Raw genomic sequence first — 22,129 nt, 5'->3', positions numbered from 1 at the left:
TGTCTTGCACTAGTATCTATCTCCTACTACTGGTATTAACTCCAGGAGAGAAAGTAGGATTACAGGTAAATATGCTATAAAAACAAGTATAGATATTTATACAGGTCTGGCTACTGGAAATGTTGAAGTGCCGTCTTACCTGTTGGTCCCTGAATTAACTGCACTTTTTGATTTAGGAAGGTGTGGTTCCCAAGTAGTAGTATTCCTGTACTCTCCATATAGTCCTTGTCTAATTTTAAAGTTAACGCAGGTTAACACCAGTGCCTTTCAATCATAAGGTCCCCGGTTCGAGTCACTCCAATATTAATGTATGTCGTCCAGTTACAGAGTTGTTGACAATTGGTAATTCATAATCATGGACGATAAATATGAATCTAAGAGACTGACCTCGGTCGGCTTGCGGCTTTGATAAGCCAATGATGGCTTCTTCGTGAGTTCCTGCTTGCAGGAGGATTTAAAATACATACATACATAAGTTATTGTTACTATTACACCAAAGAAGCAATACAGTACCTATAAACTTGGAGGGGTTCTAGTTGTGATCCTAAACATGCTGATAGTGCATAGAATACATACGTCATTTTGTCAATGGCTCATATAACCGCTTCCTTTGACAGGCGCTGACGTGACCAACGCCAAGAAGGACGATGCAGGTCTGATTTTAACCGATACCCTTAAAACCTACATGCAGGATATGAAGGTGGAGAACGGTATCGCTGAATTTGGATACAAGTCCGACGACATACCAGCTTTAGTGAAAGGAACGTTACCACAGGTACGTATCGATCCCGGTCTAAGTTAATAACCTAACTACAGGATTAATGTAACGTAACTACAGGATTAATCAATCAATCGATTAATCAGTTAGCCAGTCAATCACTTAGCGATCCCAGTCTTAGTTAATAACCCAACTACAGAGTCAATCTATCAATCGATTAATTAGTTAGCCAGTCAATGACTTAGCGATCCCAGTCTTAGTTAATAACCCAACTACAGAATCAATCGATTAATTAGTTAGCCAATCAATGACTTAGCGATCCCGGTCTTAGTGAATATCGTAACTAAAGAATTAATCATTCAGTCAATTAATCAGTTAGCCAATCAATCACTTAGTGATTTGGATAAGAGATATGATTGTTTTTGGTGGAGGTCAAAGGTCATTTGGGGTCAAATTGTGAAATCCCTGTAAACACGATATTGTCAACCACCTCTGCATACTATTGAATGATGATGTGGATTGGTTACAGCCTCCCAGTGATACTGTCACCTAGAAGCAGCTTTTCAAATGTATATTGTTTTTATTTTACAGAAAAGGGTAACAGTTTTAGCACCCAAACCACAAACTGAAGAAGACCTCTCTATGCTCTTTGAGAAATCAATGAGGGTCTATTAGTTAACGGATGGATTGATCTATGGATTAAATGTGACGATGGAATGGCAAGAGGATATGGAAGCCACATATAATAATGACCAATCATAAACCTTCACATATTTGCATGGAACAGAAGAACTGTAAAGACAATTAATTGCACGAATATAGAATTGTATCCACTCTTTCCTAGAAACAAAAAACAAAACAGAATATTAAGTTATGTAAGGCCAGTCATCTAGCTATGATGTTTAATTTACCATTTGCATGTTTGGTGTAGCTAATCAGGTGTATGAAATAATGGTGATACAATTAAACCTAAGATGAGGATCAGGACCATTTATATTTACTTTGTTATTAGCTTAAGAGTACATCCCAGCAGGGTGGGTTTGCCATGTCTGGGGCAACCTCCCATTATTTTTCCTTAGTAGCTCCTTTCTCTCTTAAGGCTTCTAAATTTTTGTACTGTGTCTTCAACCTCATTTGTTGCTTTAAATTACTCAATTGTCTGTGTTTCATCATCCAAAACAAAAAAGAAGTTCCAATTTACCTGCAGGAGCCGTGTCTTGCACGGCTCGAACATGTCTGTCACTCTTACCATGCATTGAGTGCCAGGTGGAGCATCCACTCGCAAGTCCGTCAGTGTCCACCCTTTGAAGTACGTATGTTTCCTAACTATATTATGGAAATGAGAATAGCTGTTCTTTATGCCATATTTTTCCCCAGGTCCCCTAGTTCACCCTGGATGCTGGACTTTAACCCCCCTCCCCCCTAACCTACTCCTCAGCATGCAGGCCTGCCGATCAATCAAAAATGAGAATTCCTTCAGAATGTTTATTGCATCTGTCATGTAAAGTGTTTTAAACATTAAAAAGTACCTTGATTATTGTAAGATAAAAAAGGATAAGAAAATATAAGATAAAAAATGCTAAATGTTTCAATCATGTCTTCCACTAATTTTAAGATTTTTAATTGTCAAAGTATATATGGAATAAAGGTTGATAAAGTTTAATTTCTGCGTTGTATGTGTCATTGTAGTTTCAAGGGGTTTATTGAAGGGGGACATGGACCCTACTGTTTGCTGTCGGTGGGCCCTGACTTTGGGGCCCAGTTCACTGATTCATTGCCAGTGACCACCTGTGTCTCCCTTAGCTGCAGTTTGGGTAATAGTAATGGGACATAAATACCAGATTTCTATTAAACATTAAACACACTCCCCCAACTAACCGCTACACGATTCCATCCGACGGTCGTAACCTACATTCCGAGACTCTTGGATACCTAATGGTGGTTCAACTGACCCCCCCCCCCCCTTGCACACTGAAACGGCTGATAAATGCAAACAACCGTTTCCTGTCAATGACCTGTGCTCATTTAAGACTATTAAATACAAATTAATTTCCTGTGATTGGTTACATATTTAAGATGAACCGGCTAACACTTTCGACTGCCAGTCTAGAAAACGCTATGTATTCAGTTTTCACGACCAATGCCAGCGGGACTCGAACTGCCAAAATTGTGCTCAGTCATGGTCTAAGAGTATATATGCACAATGCCTGAAGATCCTCGATTTTTTCCATATGATTTTTGAGTTGAATGGAATCGTGACCAGCAGGGGCAGTGTGTGGCAGGCTTTCACACTGAGAGCTGCACCGAGTATGTTTCTGTGCTTGGCATTAGTTTCTGTAGTACTCAACTGATCAAAAAAGCCTCGAGTGGCTCAGATACGAACTTGTTTCTCAATGGAAATAAAAGCACTACCAAAGATTGAAAAAAACCTAAAAAAAAACCTTCAAAAAATCTACCTGACCTGGGTTAGGATGGAAATGTACATAGTATGTACTACATACTTATTATGGTGTTACAGGATGGTCTAGCTTCAAGGGTAGAGGGTAGGGTTAGCAAATCTTGCCCAGGGGGACTGTTCAAAAGTTTGGCTACTCCACCTATAAATTAACAAATCTAGGAACAAATCTTTGGGGTGGCTATAAGGGTTTTTAAAGGAGCTAACAGAATAAATTACATCCATTCCATAATACAACACGACAATATGCCCCCATGGATGTGAGGCTGGAAGGATCATTTAAAAATAATAAAGAGACTAACAGCTGCTGAGAGACGATCAAAATAATTAAGGCCATTTGAATTTCTTCATTCACCAACATGTTATCTTTATTTTGAACTCCATTTATGCAAATTTTAAAACTAATAACTATCCTAAATACAAATTTGTTTAACTGCAAAAAGAGTACAAAATAATGACAATGCCACCTTCAAAATCAACATTCTTCTCAGAGTCACCCATCACTGGTTTAAAATAGTCAGTTATATAATGGGAACAGATTATAACAATATTTTGCATGATGCTCCCATCTATCAGTTTCCCTTTTGGAAGACTAGTCTATACAGTAACCGTATTAACCTGTTTCCAACTTGGTTAGGTACGGTGTCCATTAGTAGGACACTGACAGAGCTGCAGCCAGGCTGCATAGGCTGAACTTGTCTGTATTGTGCAATATTTTGAATAATGCTCCCGTCCATATCAGTTTCCCTTTTGGGAGACTAGTCTATACAGTAACCGTATTAACCTGTTTCCAACTTGGTTAGGTACTGTGTCATATTAGTTGGCCATTGAGAGAGCTGCAGCTAGGCTGCATAGGTTATACTTGTCTGTATTGTGCAATATTTTGAATAATGCTCCCATCTATCAGTTTCCCTTTTGGAAGACTAGTCCATACAGCACTATATTAAACTGTTTCCAACTTGGTTAGGTACTGTGTCAATTAGTTGGCCATTGAGGGAGCTGCAGCTAGGCTGCATAGGTTGTTCTTGTTTGTATTGTGCAATATTTTGAATAATGCTCCCGTCTATATCAGTTTCCCTTTTAGAAGACTAGTCTATACAGTAACCGTATCAAAACCTTTTCGAACTTGGTTAGGTACTGCATCAATTAGTAGGATATTGAGAGAGCTGCAGCCAGGATGCATAGGTTGTAATAAATTTTGTATTGTGCAATTTTACACAATAGATACAGCCGTTTCACATTACAGGCAAATCTGTTGGACTGCTGAGATATAGTTTGCATGCTGCAGGGAATTTTGCAGCTGCTGCAGCTCCTCTTTTTGACACAGTGCCTAATGCCAAGATGAGCTTATGCCGATGTCAAAGGTCATGACGAGAATGACCATCAGCGCTTGTTTGCATTGATATCATCAATGAGAACCTATTCATCTTTTATAAACCTCTATATCCAATTCCACGATGACATCACATATCATGAATATGTAGGAGATAAATAATTGCCATGGATACCAAGGAATCCCTTGATATTTTTATTTTATTTTCTCAACTTTGTTAATCCCCATTTTATTGGAGGCATACAGCAATGAAAGCATGTGCAATTTTCCACCTATATTTTCACACGGAGTATGATACTTTATTTCTTACAGAGGTTTGCTCATTCAGACATTTTTGGCCACTCTTTGAATATATATTTGCTAATACAGCAAAACACAACAATATTATAGCTGCACACTTAACAATGCATTACGGATTTGATGTTGGATTACAGACACTTAATGTTATCAATGATACGAAGATAGTTAAAACTACCGCTGATTTGGGAGGGGCTTGTGTAGCCTTGTACTATAAGTACCGCAGTATGAGTACAAGCAGAATTCACAAAGTACAAGGCTATGTATAAGCCACGAATAGGAGTACTTGATTCTGCAGTTTAGTACTACATAAATTAGATTTCCAGTTAGAGTACAAATCCAAGTGTGTACAAATAGGAGTACAGTTATCTATGCTAGTAGACAAGTACAGCCTCGCTAAAAGTCTGTTAAATTGGCAACGACAAGACGTCTCAAATGAAGAATTGGGAGGGAAATCTGTGAGAAATTAGATCGCCAGCCATGCACATGCTTTGACTTTAGACTGTAACTTGAGTTCCTAGGGAGACAGTATGATAGACACAAGACGATTTTAGCTTCCTGCATAATGTCCACTGAATAGCACAAGCACTACAATTTTAATAATCCCAGTGGCTATGTGAATGGACAGATTTTATATAACAAAACAAAACACAAAAACAAAGATACATTGAATTTCATTAACAACTTCTTAGCAACATCCACCCCCACTCACAAAATGCCACAACTTTCATTTTCTGTTATCACATCATTCCACATTTGTGACCCCTTTCATCCCCTCTAATGTTGCCAAAAAAAAAGGGGAAAAAATTTGTTCACTTTTCCTGAATAAAATAATATTTCACAAGTCGGTTGATAACAACTTAACTGAAGTTGTGAAATGAGGCCTAATGAGGAAATGTGAACAAACAAGAAAGATTAAGCCATGCAACAGAAAGAGATTATAGATGAAATAACAATTGCTCCTTACATCGTACTCCCAATCTTTCAATATTTGCATTAAAATAAATCAAAATGGGAACTTTTAAGGTCTTTAGTAAACAGCAAAAGAAAATTTTTTGAAACTTCAATGCTGAATACTCTGATTAGTAATAAATTAAACTTTTCTGTAAAACTATATATAAAAATGACAAAACACAGATTGCTGAGGTTTGGGTATGCCAAAAATCTGATCTGTTGCTATAAAGATGATCTCCCACCACTCTCTACATAAAAAAAAGGGGGAGGGGTGGGGGAGGAGGAAGGTTATGAAAACAATGTCAAGGCCTTGAAAATGAATGGAAGAGATAAAAATACATGTATTGAACTTTTGGTGCACCTTTCTATAAAATATTGGTGAGGTCTGTATGTTCATGAAAAACTAAAAAAAAAAAAAATAGAAAAAAAAAAAGTGGGATTTGTGTGAAAATATTGTCACTTGCACATCACAATTCTGAATGCAAAAGTTGGAAAACGAAAAAAAAACATTGAGCAAATTTATGATAAAAAAGGCATTCATGACATTTCATATTCTTCAACAGAGAGCATAGCTTTCGTTAGGGTTGCAAAATTTGGAAATTTGTAGAAAAACGTCCAAAAAGAGTAGAAATTTGTGTGTTGTTTCTTTTATCTTTTTTCAAGCATCGTGTACCCCTACAAATTGATACCCGGTTACTGTTTCGAAGTCAAAATATTCTAACAAAGTAACCCCCTTTTGAAAAACAAACAAAAAACCTCTTAAAAGTTGAGAAAAATGAACACTTATGCACAAACATATATGCCTTATCAATTTCATGCTTGGTTATATTTTCATAAACACTGGAAAAGTCTATATCCTCGCTTCTACGAGCACAGGTTTTCTTTCGATACGCAGAGAAAAATATCCATCGCCATACAGGTGGAAAAATGAACATTTTTGCACAAATTTGTCTTTTACTTGTCTTTGTTATATTTTCACAAACATTGGCAAAATTCTAAACTTTGATATACCATCACTGTAACAGCTACAAATATTATTTTTGAATGATTCAGGCCAAATCACCAACGACCCGACCTTCGGAAAAAATTAACGCCTTTTCCACAATACTCCTTTTATTTTCTTTATGATATATATATTTTTTTTGGGGGGGTTTGACTCCACAAATACAATCACTTACAAAATATCTTGTTCTGTTTGATTAAAACAATAGGCAGAGAATTATGATATCTCTTGGTAAATATATCAAACAACAACAACAACAAAACAATAATCACTGAATAGGTACCACAAGAACAAGAGGGCACCTAATCAAATTAAACTCGTCTTTCTTGATGTTTGCTTTGTAGTCATACTTTTGAGAGAGGAGTTTTGTCATCGTTTCAAATTTTCTCACTGCGAGTTTATCCCGATTCCTTGCACCATGGAACGATTCTGAGCTACCACCCGGTTGGCCTCTTCTGGTGGACATCCCGCCAAGGCCCGCAGGACGTTCAGCGAGGCAAGATCGTGCGCGGCGTCCATGGTCTGCGCCGTCCCGTGAAACACGACCGGTGGTTCCGTGGATATTCTCACCTCTGTTAAAAATTCGTTTTGGGTGCTCTGTTGCATACAAGAAATAAATGGACAAACCCTATCTTGAAATTAAGAAAATTTTTGTTGTGGTCTTTGAGGAGCAGAGTTTATTTGTTGAGTGGTAAAAAAATAACTACTTGAGAACGACAATCTGCAAATTTCTGGGATGAAGGTTAAGGCTCTCTACATTCGGAAGGCGGTATTTGTTTAAACTGTTAAAAAAAATACTTCGGTAACAGCTCCCATATTGTCTTATTAACATGTATAGCATTATTTATTGGACCATTTGTTGTCCAAGCCTAGGCTTTCCAGAACTTCTTCCTTGGTGACACATGTTAGGATTGCCATTAGACAACCTGAGATCCATAAATTTCTAAGGCCTACAACCACCATGGAGTATACATTTTATGTACACTGTATATATATACTCCATGGTGGTTGTTGCTGATCAAACTGCACATTGAACGAATCGATCGTTATCGATTGCACAATGACTGATACGATTGAAATTAATCGCAAGCAAGCTGAAAGTTATTGGCTACCTACCTGTGGATAATCGTTGAAAGCTACATCTAGTCCGGTCACAGCTCCCATATATTCTAGCATGTGCTGTGGTCTACTAGTTTGCAGTTTTATGGGCAAGTTGCTAGACTGTAGTATGGTCTGAGCTGTCATTGACCGCTGGGTCAACAGCAACTCACTGGCGATGTCTGCCGTGAGGGCTGGGTTAAAGGTCTTACGGGGTGCTGAGAGAGGGGTAGAAACTGGTGCACCAGGAGCGCGGTTTAGAGCTGTTAAAGGTAAATCAGAATAGAAACTTTCTGGCTGGAGTTACAAAAAGTATACATTTAAGGTTTAGGAATGTTAGGTATGAATAAAAAAGGAGTATGTCATCACCAGAACGTATCAGGTCATCAAATGAAACATGTCATCACAAGAGCACATCAAAGGAGCATATCAGGTCAACACAGTCTCAGGTAATTATATGAAGGATCAGGTCATCACAATATCAAGTGATAACATGAAAGTATTAGGTCAACACACAATCTCAGGTTATCATATGTATCATATCATAGGAACAGGTCGTCACACGAATATATCAGGTCATCAAAAGAGCATATCAGGTCATCTGTCTCAGGTAATCATATGAAGGATCAGGTCATCACAATATCAAGTGATAACATGAAAGTATTAGGTCAACACACAATCTCAGGTTATCATATCAAATGAAAGGATCGGGTCATCATATGAACATATTAGGTCATCACAAGTATCAAGTCATAAGATGAAAGTATCAGGACAACACAGTCTCAGGTTATCATATGTCGGATCAGGTCATCACATGAACATATCAGATCATCACAAGTATCAAGTCATAAGATGAACGTATCAGGTCAACAGTCTCAGGTTATCATGTGTAGATATCAGGTCATCACAACAAAGTATCGGGCCATCACAAGTATCAAGTCATAACATGAAAGTATCAGGTTAACTCAGTCTCAGGTTATCATATGAAGGATCAGGTCAGGTCCACAAGAACGTATCAGGTCATCAAAAGTATCAAGTGATAACATGAAAGTATTAGGTCAACACACAGTCTCAGGTTATCATATGTATCATATGAAAGGATCAGGTCATCACATGAACATATCAGGCCATCACAAGTACCAAGTCATAAGATGAAACATCAGGTCAACAGTCTCAGGTTATCATGTGTAGACATCAGGTCATCACAAGAACGTATCAGGCCATCACAAGTACCAAGTCGTAACATGAAAGTATCAGGCCAACACAGTCTCAGAATATCACGTGTAGTATCAGCTCATCACAAGTACGTATCAGGCCATCACAAGTATCAAGTCATAACATGAAAGTATCAGGTCAACACAGTCTCAGGTTATCATGTGTAGTATCAGGTCATCACAAGAACATATCAGGCCATCACAAGAATCAAGTCATAACATGAAAGTATCAGGTCAACACAGTGTCAGGTTATCATGTGTAGTATCAGGTCATCACAAGTACGTATCAGGCCATCACAAGTATCAAGTCATAACATGAAAGTATCAGGCCAACAGTCTCAGGTTATCATGTGTAGTATCAGGTCATCACAAGTATGTATCAGGCCATCACAAGTATCAAGTCATAACATGAAAGTATCAGGTCAACAGTCTCAGGTTATCATGTGTAGTATCAGGTCATCACAAGTACGTATCAGGCCATCACAAGTATCAAGTCATAACATGAAAGTATCAGGCCAACACAGTGTCAGGTTATCATGTGTAGTATCAGGTCATCACAAGTATGTATCAGGCCATCACAAGTATCAAGTCATAACATGAAAGTATCAGGTCAACACAGTCTCAGGTTATCATGTGTAGTATCATCACAAGTATGTATCAGGCCATCACAAGTATCAAGTCATAACATGAAAGTATCAGGTCAACACAGTCTCAGGTTATCATGTGTAGTATCAGGTCATCACAAGTACGTATCAGGCCATCACAAGTATCAAGTCATAACATGAAAGTATCAGGTCAAAGTCTCAGGTTAAATATGTATAAGTAGGTGGTATCCGGCCTTCACAAGTATCAAGTCATAACATTTAAGTATCAGGTCATCACATCATACCTTGAGTTGGCGGCTGTTGCACCGGGGGCTGCTGGGGGAACGGGTGTTGAATGGGTTTGATGCCTGGCATCATTGGAAATAGACCTGGTGTAATACCAGGGATCTGGGGACCTTGTTGACTCCCAGGGACCAGTTCTGGTTTCTCCACCTCTTCTTCCTTCTTTACAGTTAGGCCTGCTAATTAACAAAACAAACCAGAAAGAGAATAAAATGCCTTTCCGTCAAGATAAGACACACGTCATAGTTTAGTTTATTGACCTAGACACACAAAGAATTAATCCAGACATTGTGATGAAATTTGTTTGCCATTTTATGATTATCTTGATTTGTAGTCAATATGGTTTCTACTAAACAGGAATATGTGCAAAATACAAATTTGCTCAGTTAATACTCTTTTCCTAGTCAAATGTAAAATAGCTGTGAACTATACAAACATAGATATATATATTGGTTGAAAATATTTGTGGAATATAAATCGAATGAAAGAGGCCCATTGACAGCATTTTGCTAGCCTATAAATTTGTGTAACTCTGTACGATGTCCTGCACCAGTTGTAACATGTAAAGTTGTAAAGACTCTTACTGTTAAGCTCTATAATCACCTTTGCACTTTAGAAAAACAGCTTTTCACGATGACTTTCGATAAATTTGTCGATTGCAACAGTAATACATCCTCAAACCATTTCAAGAGATGATTACCTTTGACCTGGTACATCTTGAAAGGTCAAGACAACATTATGTATTACCTTTGACCTGGTCATCTTGAAAGGTCAAGACAGCACTATTTATTACCTTTGACCTGGTTCATCTTGAAAGGTCAAGACAACATTATTTATTACCTTTGACCTGGTCATCTTGAAAGGTCAAGACAACATTATTTATTACCTTTGACCTGGTCATCTTGAAAGGTCAAGATAACATTATTTATTACCTTTGACCTGGTCATCTTGAAAGGTCAAGACAACATTATTTATAACCTTTGACCTGGTCATCTTGAAAGGTCAAGACAGCATTATTTATTACCTTTGACCTGGTCGTCTTGAAAGGTCAAGACAACATTATTTAATACCTTTGACCTGGTCGTCTTGAAAGGTCAAGACAACATTATTTTTACCTTTGACCTGGTCATCTTGAAAGGTCATGACAACACTATTTATTACCTTTGACCTGGTACATCTTGAAAGGTCAAGACAACATTATTTATTACCTTTGACCTGGTCATCTTGAAAGGTCACTTTCCTGTCATTATTCTGGGCTTCCTCTTCTTGCTAGAAAAGAGAGGGGGAAAAAAAGGGTCTAAATAAAATGATTTCTTGTCGTCAATGTAGATGTTATCATCCGTGGATAAGAGTAACGACTGGTTAGGCGATGAGAATGAGAGAGGGGACTGCTCTGCAAAAATTTGTGGAAATTTCCTGATGATCTCATCGTGTGTCAAGTACTTCTACAACATTTGAATCAAGCTAGCGACAAACTGGGTAGATGAAGGGGGGGGGGGGGGGACTTGGGACAGAGAGGGCAAGAGAGAATAGAGACAGGAACAAGTTGTCACTTAAGTAACTTTCTATTGATTTCTAAGGTGCTACGTTCACATTCTTAGAGTAATTTCCCTCATTTCCATTCATCATTTCTTTTGAGTCAGATGAACAGAAATGGGTAATTGGTTTCGTCATCAGTCACGTGGTGGGGCAATCTGGCTCCTTTACAACCCTCACCCCCTCATCCCTTTACCCCTTCTCAAAACGCTGCAACACGAAACCCTATACACCTACCTTTTTCACTTCTCTGTTCTCTTGAGGTTGTTTGAGAGCAGGTTTTCCTGGAGTAGCGTCTGCACCAGGAATGGGGATGGGGGTGTCTGGATTGGAGGGTTTGTAACCCATCAAGACCAACATACCCTCTGCAGCTTCCTTCTTAGCCTCTTTCTTGGTTGACCCTTTCCCCTCAGCTGATTGTTCTCCTACACTCACCTGAATTAAAAAGAAATAAAAGCAGAGAGCAAAAATGCATTGTGGTTTTGATGATGTAGCATGAGCAGTTTTCTTTATGAATCTGACGTAATGTATAGTGTGGGTGTACATGTTTTCAAGGGTTTCACGATTTGACCTCTGATGACCCCAAATGACCTTTGGCCTCCACCAAAAACAATAGGCTTCTTTAACTCAATGTGGTACTTCTACACATTAAATATGAGGTCTGCCCATGATTCCCTTCTTGAGATAACGTGTTTACGAGGTTCCACAATTGGACCCCTGGTGACCCCAAATGACCTTTGACCTACACCAAAATCAATAGGCTTCTTGTACTCAATGTGGTACTTTTATACATAAAAGAATAAATAAAGAAGTAATGAATTCTTCTCTTACTTCATAAATTGCTACTACTTTCTTCAGCCAGATACAAATTATGTACAACAAAACTTGGGTTATTTTCCTACAGTGTGTCTGCAAATTCTCACTCACTCACAGATCCGTAATTATTAAATTAACTCTATTTATTTTCACTCACATATATTCCTATTCACAGTATCTCTTTCAAGATCCAACTTTATGATGATGATGATATATATATAGTTAATTGCAAGACATTGGAAACTCTAAAGCATCTTTATATGCTGTTTGCAGATACACTGATGGGAACACAGGAGCAAAGGAAACCTCCCTGCGGCAAGCTTGACCTATAAATAAATCTTGCAATGAAAATAACAAGAACTCTGGCCTAGAATCTCACAATTTTGGTCACTCTCAAAACGACGTGCCAGTGCATAAATAAATCTACTGGTTACCATCGAATTCCAACTTGCATTTTCCTCGCATTAATACACACAACCAACAATAAGAAAAATTGCCAGCGCCTACTTTAATCCCTACTTGCAAACGGTGAAATCCCTTAATAGCATTAAATTTCGAGACCGGAGAACCACACCGATACAACCGCTTCACAACGACAGAACCCAGCGAGTCACATATAAATTACAATATGGATGACTTGGGCACCCAGTTGGGACAATTTTTTCTATACTGTAGTGTCATGTCCCGCTTCAGAGCACTCGTATTGTCAGTACAAGCAGTGTGAATATCATGTTTCTATCAGATCAAGGTTAGGAACTGTTTGTACTGACAATACCAGTGCTTTGAGAGCATGATATTGGTATACAGTTTAGAGAGGTATTAGCATTAGGAAATTGTCCCAACTGGCTGACTCGGGTAATATCCTACTGAATATTCATGACTTCTGAGGAACCCTCACCTTCATGGTAAAGATGTGGCGATAGATTGTCGGGTGGACTCTCCGATCGGGTATCGGCTGGTCGTTCAAGACCTCGAAGAACGGATCTTTCATCTTCTTGGCCTGACAAATCTGAACGAGACGACTGATGGGGTTCATACCCACGGCACCAAAATCAGAATCATCGGCACTCTGAGGACGAGAAAAATAATACCTGGTAAGTCCTTGATTATGTAAACAATACTAGACTGGGGAGGAAGGGGGGTGGGGAAGAGTGTCTGGAAGCACCAAAATCAGAATCATCAGCGCTCTGAGGACGAGAAAAATAATACCTGGTAAGTCCTTGATTATGTAAACACTTCTAGACTGGGGAGGAAGGTGGGCTGGGGTTGGGGAAGTTTGGCTGGAAGCACCAAAATCAGAATCATCGGCGCTCTGAAGACGAGAAAAATATTACCCAATAGCCCTGGATTATGTAAACACTTCTAGACTGGGGAGGAAAGGGGGGTGGGGAAGAGTGTCTGGAAGCACCAAAATCAGAATCATCAGCGCTCTGAGGACGAGATCAGACAGACGGACGAGACAAATATTACCCAGTAAGCCCTGGATTATGTAAACACTACTAGACTGGGGAGGAAGGGGGGGTTGGGGAAGAGGGGAGGACTGTCTGGAAGCAAAACAATCTTGATAATATATTTTCTTTGCTGTAGGTACTCCTATTAATATGTAGTGGAACAGACCAACAGTAGTACAGTGTCTTTCCTCATGAAAGGTATTCTGCTTCCCTGAACTAGATATACTTAAAGACTGCTTTGAGAAGATTGTCAAATTTGTAAAAAGTGAAACCACTCAGTCAGTGTATTGGGTAACATCCCCAAATGCAATCTGATCAAATAATCAGTAGGATATTACTAATATAGACTGCGTTAGATCAACATTTCTTTGGGGGTGGGGGAAGTGATGGGGGGAAGGGAGTAACTGCAACCCTTCAAGGGTTAGGCCAGTTCCGTCATCCAAACCCAATTCAGTGTAATATCCTCAAGCATTCTTTTAACGATATAATCAGAAATTTTCAATCAGTAATTTAATCAGTCCTACGCTTTCATATCGCCGTTTCTCTTCTGGAATGTATCTGCATCAAATTTATCATTTATAAAACAATAATTCCATTCAAAAATTATTTTTCCCCTTAATTTTTGGACAGAGCACTGAAATTATTCGGGATACTACATGACTCAAACCAAAACGTTCTACATGGTTTCTGCTAACGGAGCTGTCCTAACCACAGTTCGTGGGAATCCCAATTTAACAAATATCTTTTCTTGAACATCTATCTCTTTCTTTTTACCTGCTTGATCTTGTTTTAACTTTTATTTACTTCCTCGCATATTTCTTTCGGTAGTGGAATAACACATAGAGCGGTAGACCAACCTTCTTTTGTATAGTGGACCTCTTATACGCCGGCTTCCAACCCATTCGAGGCCCTTGGCGGACGGTCTTGACCGGCGGTGGGAGGGACTTTAGCTTCGGGAGGACAGCGGCCGCAGCCTTTCGCTTGGATTCCTTCTTGGAGGTGCCGGTCTCTACCACGGTGATGTTTCCGACAGTGCACTGTATCTTGTACTCCTTCTGATGGGGAGGTCCGCTTTCATCAAGGACCTACATAAATGGCGACAAAAGAGCTTCTTGATAACCCCTTCTAATGGAGTCAATCTTGTTAGAAATAGTTGGTAGCAAGATACAGCTAGATTGTCCCCTATTGTGAGTCTTGTACAGCATTTGATACTCTTACAATACAGTCACATTCTTGAGCTTGTTGGATCGGTTTGGGAAATCTTGCAGAGAGTTGAAGGGTAGCAAGTGAAGAGAGAGCATAGATTTTTTTTTTTTTAAGTTTCCTTCTTGCATCCACTCTTTTCACAAATATTAAAGAGTATTCCTGTTTCCACAATCTTTTCATATTTTATTATCGGCAAATGATGATCACATTTTATTTTCAGTAGCAGACTTCTACAAAAATAAAGTGTAAAGATAAAAATTTATGTACTGCTTCTTTTCCCCGACATTCTATTCAAATGTCATTTTTCATATTATCTGTAGAAACATAATAACTACTTCCCCAGACCAATTTATTCATTTTTTTTTAAATCTTTAGAATTTACCTTAAATTCCAGGTTGAGTCCATTAAAATTGGCCACTTCATAAACCTGGCTAATCTCAGATTTGTTATTGTTGGGAGCATCTCCAGAGGCTGAAATAATTAAAAAGAGCAAACAAAATAAAAAGATGTAATTTTCTATGTCAAAGCTTGCCAGAGGATCAGATGCTAGTTTTCCACATAATGTTATTGTTATGTAAATTGTTGATATTGTCAAGCGAAGCTAATTTGCATATTGAAAGTATTTATACCGCTGTGTATGTCATTATTATTTCTGTTATTTGTATGTTAATTCGTTGCAGTAGGCAAAGCTGTAATTGTTGGTAGGTTTGGAGGGCATTCAAGTGTCTAGAGTCTGGAGTGGGACAATTTGTCAATATATGTAATTAATGCGCCCAACAAATCCTGTATGTTTCCTATTGTTTTTGCTACGCCTCGCTCCGCAGGAAAGCCTTCACAGGTAAGCATAGACTAAAACCCTTTAAGGCCATAACTATACCCGTTACATTATCCTAAGTTAACGTTGCAACTGAAACATGTTGAAAATGCCATCTAGTTCCCCTTTGGAATACGACTGTGTTTTTGGATAGTGATTACAATAGGAAACACAATAGCCTGCAGAACAATAGGAAACACAATAGCCTGCTTAACAATGACAGAGGAAGAGAACTTCAAGATCTGAATATTTTTCTAGTTTCTATATAGTCAACAACTGATTGGCTATATTTAAACTGTAGCAAATGTGAACAACCTAATTTGCAGGGGATCTTTGGGAGGGGAGCATGGGGGGGGGGAGGGGGGGCAGCTTACCCAAGAAGAAATATTGGCAGATTGGATACTTTATAAGAAGTAGTATCTATAATAAATCAATTTAAAGCAAACAAGGAGCAATACTTGACAGAGTTAAGTGACTGGCCAGTCTGGTCGTAGAATGAGGTAAATGCTATCCGAGGTTGAGAGGTCACAACTTAGTTCTACCTGATCTACCACCTCCTGAGGTGGTTCAGTACAATTGAAGGCAGGTGCCATGCAACCATTTAAACAATCAACAAAAGCCTTCACTTCTGAAATTGAAATTGAAGCCGTATCGGTACGTACCCGATGTGGCAGTCTCCTTCTTTTCCTCTTCCAGCATGGATGTAGCCTGTTAAATGCAAGATAAAGAAGCATTCTAAGAAGAGACAGGGTCACTCCAGTCTAGGGCAATGTCTCAATGCTATAGTCACTAAGATTATAGAAGCAAGCTGGGGTTACTGGAGGGTACCAAATTTACCCAGAGGGAACTTTTTTCCTTTACCACTCACAATTTCCCACAACTATACTCCTGGTGTGATATGAACCAGGAGGCAGATGATGTCGGGAGGTGAAACAGGGTACTATCCTAAAGGTATCTCTCTTTCTTAACTTCCGAGTAACCAACTTGCGTCTCTGCTGCCCAAATCTCAAAAGCAATTCAAAATCTTTCTGGTAAGTGCCATCTGTGTTTAGCATCGCATTAAAGATGCAACATTTAGTGTCCGACCCATTCTCTGGTTTTCCTTTCCCGTTCTACTATGTACATATCACTACTATTTACATTTTTTTCCCCAAAAAAAGTTCAAAACCCATTCTGAGAATCTAACGGTCACATGACAAATCACCTGATCTTTCTTGACAGGAATTGGACTTTCTTCGATTGACTTCATAGCCTTACCGGCGGCATCTTGTCTGGCTAGCCGTTGGTTTGCTCCCTGTCCGACAAACTCTCGGTTTCCGACCGTCAACTTGACGTTGAACACCTGGGGATATGGGCGTCTATATCTACAGAAATAGAAATAGTAGGCATGTCTCGCATTGGAAACAAATCGGATGATTGCATAACGATACGGATCGAGAACAGTCTAGAAAAGCCAGAAGCGAGCTGATACAACTACTTCCAGCTTAAAATAGTTATCATCATAATTTTTCTTTCATGATTATCACAATCTCAGATCTGCAACCTCATCCACTACAGTAGTTCGAATACTGCACAATTAAAAGCTTACTTCCTTGCATAATGTGTTTCAAATTTCTTCGGGAGAAGTTTAAAATTGAGTGTCTGATTCCTAAATGTATCAAACGGCCGGTCAGTGACGTGAAAGATGTACATTCCAAAGGAAATGTTTTTTTGTGATGTCTCAAGAGTCTTCATCTAGAAAACTGCGGATCCACATTGGAAACTGCCAACATGAAAATGTTAGAGAATCTATTTCTTTTAACAAATAACTCAGAATATTGCCTGATTAATGTCAGCCTAATATTATAGAGGTAGCTGCCCAAAAAAAAACAAAAAAACAAAAAAAAACTCCATGAAATGAACATGTCTTTGAACCATTCCTCAATAAAGTATATCACTTCACCTTTGATGTCCGAAAGTGGTGTGAAAACCTGATTTTTGTACTGGAAATACTGTGCACATGAGATCATGAAAAAGAAAATACAATGACTTTGGTACCTCTGTCGATACATTGGCCTCATCTCATAGGGTGAATAGTGCATGTAGTTGTAATGGTGTTGTCCTGGCCCTCGCGGGCCCCGGGGTCTCGGCCCAACGCCACCACCGGCGGGTGGTCCGGGGAACGGTACAGGGTTACCTTGCCTGGGTTCTCCATGGAAGGTGTTCACGACATTACCATCCTGCTCCTTTGGGCGTGAATCGCCGCCTCCTCCTCCTTGCGTCGGTGGTGGTGCGGTCGTGCTGTTTGAATATCTATGCTGTTGATACGGGGGCCGTCTGAAACCCCCCGGCGGGTAAGAGGGGTATGAGTTCAGGACGGCGTAGTCTACGGTCACCCCCGTCTTGAGGGAATAGCTGTTGAGTTGCACTGTCGGGGTGAGGGCATTTTTATTTGGCGATCGAAGCAGCTTGTAGCCGGTGGGTTTCTCCTTCCGTTCGGGGGTGGGTAACTTGCAGCTGTCCAGGGCCTTCTGGGCCGCGTCGTGCTGGGCTCTCTTGATGCTGGTGCCGGTGCCTTTGTACTTCTCGTCCCCAAAGGTGAGTTGTACGGAGAACATCTTCTGGTGTGCTGGACCCTCCTCCTGAATCAGTTCATAGTTGGGTTTCATATTGTTATACCGGGCGACTGAGTTGAGGAGGCCCATGGGGGTGCTTTCTTTGGAGTTTGCCATGCCTTCTTGCTGGGCTGCTCCTGGTGCAGAGGCCTGTTGTGACCGAAAAAAAAAAAGCGACCCTGTAAGACTGCTGTAAATTATACCATTAAGTAACTCGACTTCATCAAGAATATTTCTCCATCTAATTCTTTTTATATAATGATAATAATAATAATATTAGGCATTTAGCTATGCTATTCATGGTAAACCATATCACAGCGCTTACAAGTTATATTACCCCTGCTCAATGATAACCTGTCCCAGAGACAATCCCTCCAGGCGGCAGCAGTTATATATTGCGCCCAATGACAAGTTACCTCACAGGTACCCATTTAACCCCTGGGTGGAGAGAGGCAAGTGAGATAAAGCATCTTGCCCAAGGACACAACGTAATGAACTAGGCAGGAATCGAACCAGCAATCCTTGAATCACAAGTCCGACGCCTTAGCCAATTGGCCACTACGTTCTCTTTATATATTCTTTTTTAATGTTTTATGTGGACAATTGTTTTTTACATAGCATTTCAACAAGAAATCAGTTCACATTCAACATAAATTCAATAACAATGGTGTGGCACAGCGTTCTCATTCTGAATGAGGTGCATTTAAACCACTCCCAAGAAGTGTTACATGCACATCCTTTTCAACTTTGCTGCATCAACATACATGTCTTTGAAATAGTTAGACTGCCCTCACCTATAAGCAATTTACCTTTTCCTTTGGACATCATAACATTACGCCATGATTTGAAATCATCAGGAGTCTTATTTCACAGCAATCTAATGCAATACTATTGGTGCAACAATTTTGGGAAATAAAACACAAATTAACACTTGTCCTTACTTTCCCAAGCATCCACTACATAGTCACTAGCATCCGTTAATTCTTCATGATTGGGTGAACAGGCAGTAGTGCCCCCCCCCCACCCTATTTTCTTTATGACAGGGCAGGTAAGCATTATATATCTCCCTCTTTATTTCCTGATGATCGGGTAAATGATTGCCAGTGCCCTGTTCCTTTTCATCATGATCTCGGCTGAATGAGCACAAATGCCTCATTAACTTCATATGATTGGTTAAATGAGCACAACTGCCCTTTTTATTTTCTTGATGACTATTGCCCTCACTATTTTCTTGATTATCTGGCAAATGGGCATGAGTGCATACCGTATTTTCTTCGTGATTGCACATATTTCATGCTAGTACGTTCCACAATTTATTTTCTGCATTATCAACTGATTGAGCACTAACTTCCGTTCTCTCTATTTTCTTTCACAATCTGGTAATAATTAAACAGACGAAGTGCCCAGGTCATTTAGTTTCTCCATGATAGGGCAAATAAATCATTCCCACCCCCCCCCTGAAGATGGGTAAACAAACCCCAAGGTATGGGTACCTCTTTGATGGCACCACCAGCATCCCCGCTTCCTTTACTCTGCACTGCAGCCAAGTTGCCTTCTTTACATTCTTCGGTTGTCTGGAGGGCAATCATCTCTACTGATATCGGTAGGATACCTGGCTGTTGAGCAGGTGAGGGCTTAGTCTCCCCAGTTGACGGGTTTGCAGAGGGTTGGTTATTGGCCATCTCCAATGTGTGGTTTTCAAGTTTTGTTCAGTCAGACGACCTGAAATGGAGAAACTGCTACATGTTTAAAGTTGTAAACAACTTCGTTTTGTTCAGAGTAAATCAAGCCTTGAGAGTGGATATAAACAGAATGTCTCACAACTGAATCTGAGGTATATGTCAAGTACTAGTTAATTTGTACATATGAACAAATTCCTTGATTATGTGTCACTATAATTGTTGTTGTGTCCTGTCCCACTGTGTAGGCTACAATGCAGGGTGAACAGTGCCCATAACTTCTCAACTGGTGCCCAGATATTTCATAAACATATAGGCTTGGCACCGCTTTTTGTCTTTTAGGAGATGAACTTTAAATGTTGTACTGCATAGATATGTCACTTTTCAGTGTGCATTATGTATCTGAATGTATATAGGGCCTATGCTTCTTTCATAAGATTGAAAGAAGTGATGATGTTGCATTTGCACTACTACAATTACAGAAACTAAAATGTAATGTTCAACATTAGTAGCAGTTTAGTTATACAGCAAATCCCATCACTATGTTCATGGTATAACCTATAATTTTATATGATGTTTAAATTACAAACTAGCTCCTGATCCCAACCAAATGGCTCCTTGGTCAACCAAAATAAAAGCCTGGAGCCACTTTTCACAGAAAGTGGCTCTTTGACCTCAAAAATCTTAATTTCACCCCTGACTACTGTATGACAGATGGATACTTAAAGGCATTGAAGACTCGCCCCAAACCATGTGAGGCCATCTGAAAAAGTTAACTTTCTGTTGCTTGCAAGTGACGTTTTGTTTGTGTCGCTACAAAATGCAGACAGTGATGAAACGTGATACCTTGTTATCTTTAGCTGGACCTGAGATGTCTGTCGCTGTATCGTTTGTATACTGTGCTGTGGGTATTGACCAAAGCTGTATGTACTGACTGTACACAAGTGTCTAATAACTGACGGTAGCAAGCTGTGTGTGTACTTTCTGGGGTCTATGGTGGTGTTTAACACTTCTGTTACACCTCATTCGAAACTAGGTCAAAACCAACCTGAAGCTATCACAGGATTCATCCCAGGATTCAGATTCATCCCAGGATTCATCACAGGATTCATCCCAGGATTCATCACAGGATTCTGAAGCTATCACAGGATTCATCCCAGGATTCAGATTCATCCCAGGATTGGAATCCTGTGATGAATCCTGGGATGAATCTGAATCCTGGGATGAATCCTGTGATAGCTTCAGAATCCTGGGATGAATCCTGTGATGAATCCTGGGATAGCTTCAGGTTGGTAGGTCACATTACCGCCATTAGATAGTCTGTTGTAGTATTTAACTAGATCATGTCTCTTAGTCACAATATAACATATAGGCCTAGGCCCTATGCAAATGGGCCTATGAATTTTATTCATAAACAGAGATAGAACCTGCTTTGTTTACTGAGACCTACTGTATAGGCCTACCATAATATGTATTCTAATCTAAATGAAGGTGATAAGCCTAGGCTAATACTGGAAAGTATCTAATCATGATTTGGGCTAGGCTAGCCTATGTAACATTTTACTACATATTAGTTACTACTTACTAGGCTAGAAGTAGAACTGGAAAAGACAAGTTTGAACTTTTGATTGGCCGAGGCTGGACTAGGGTAGGCCTAGGCTAAATTAAGACTAACTTAGTTTGCAAATGAAGAAAAGTAACACCTAGTATAGGAAATAAATTTTTTATGACTTATATTTAAACATTGGTTTAGTACTCATTTCAGAAACACCTGGTGTAACAGAAACACCAAGAACCTAGGTTGTGATGTAGGCCTAGTCCGGCAGTTTACACAGTGGACTAAGTAAGACACAATGGTAGGCTTACACCTCACGTGGGTGAAAATGGTATGTAAAAGACGTATTTTGTTTACCAATAATGGTAACCAGGACCAAAACGTGAAACCAAGGTTTCTGCAAAGCTGTCCTCTGTTTGAACTGCCAATTCTTAACACTTTAAGACATTGGCAAACGCCAAAGAACGCTGTTTTCCTCCCGGATTTGTCCTGAGTAGCAGTCAGGCGAACGAACACTGT

At 39.5% G+C, this 22,129-nt stretch overlaps 2 protein-coding genes across 5 annotated transcripts in view; one reads left to right on the top strand and one right to left on the bottom strand.

Annotated features, from left to right (window-relative positions):
- LOC139984080 (hydroxyacid-oxoacid transhydrogenase, mitochondrial-like) overlaps nucleotides 1-5,252 on the top strand; it is a 12,886-nt gene extending 7,634 nt beyond the window's left edge. The window contains exons 13-15 of one of the 3 annotated variants that reach the window (XR_011798925.1): nucleotides 618-775; nucleotides 1,310-4,140; nucleotides 4,308-5,252. Coding sequence is in view for 1 of the 3 variants with exons in the window: in XM_071997768.1 (XP_071853869.1) it covers nucleotides 618-775; nucleotides 1,310-1,393 (242 nt within the window). In the remaining 2 variants the exon portion in view is untranslated. Of the gene's footprint in view, nucleotides 1-617; nucleotides 776-1,309 lie in introns of all 3 variants that reach the window. The other 2 variants (XR_011798926.1, XM_071997768.1) reach the window with 2 other exon arrangements.
- Nucleotides 3,510-22,129, bottom strand: LOC139984079 (double-stranded RNA-binding protein Staufen homolog 2-like). 2 transcript variants are annotated; one of them, XM_071997767.1, is made up of 13 exons: nucleotides 21,968-22,129; nucleotides 19,870-20,098; nucleotides 17,820-18,526; nucleotides 16,987-17,146; nucleotides 16,445-16,490; nucleotides 15,351-15,439; nucleotides 14,620-14,847; nucleotides 13,210-13,380; nucleotides 11,733-11,930; nucleotides 11,168-11,228; nucleotides 9,962-10,135; nucleotides 7,877-8,121; nucleotides 3,510-7,357 (listed from the first exon to the last, which is right to left on the bottom strand). In XM_071997767.1, exons 2-13 carry the CDS (start codon nucleotides 20,056-20,058, stop codon nucleotides 7,148-7,150), a joined length of 2,478 nt encoding a protein of 825 aa, XP_071853868.1. In that variant the 5' UTR covers nucleotides 20,059-20,098; nucleotides 21,968-22,129; the 3' UTR covers nucleotides 3,510-7,147. The 2 variants fall into 2 exon arrangements, with proteins under 2 accessions (XP_071853868.1, XP_071853867.1); XM_071997766.1 differs by having other exon boundaries at nucleotides 9,962-10,138; nucleotides 21,968-22,128.

The sequence above is a fragment of the Apostichopus japonicus genome, chromosome 17 (genome assembly GCF_037975245.1).
Source record: "Apostichopus japonicus isolate 1M-3 chromosome 17, ASM3797524v1, whole genome shotgun sequence".
Classification (NCBI taxonomy): domain Eukaryota; kingdom Metazoa; phylum Echinodermata; class Holothuroidea; order Aspidochirotida; family Stichopodidae; genus Apostichopus; species Apostichopus japonicus.
The sequence above is the reverse complement of the archived record's forward strand: the minus strand, read 5'-3'. Positions and strand labels throughout refer to the sequence as shown.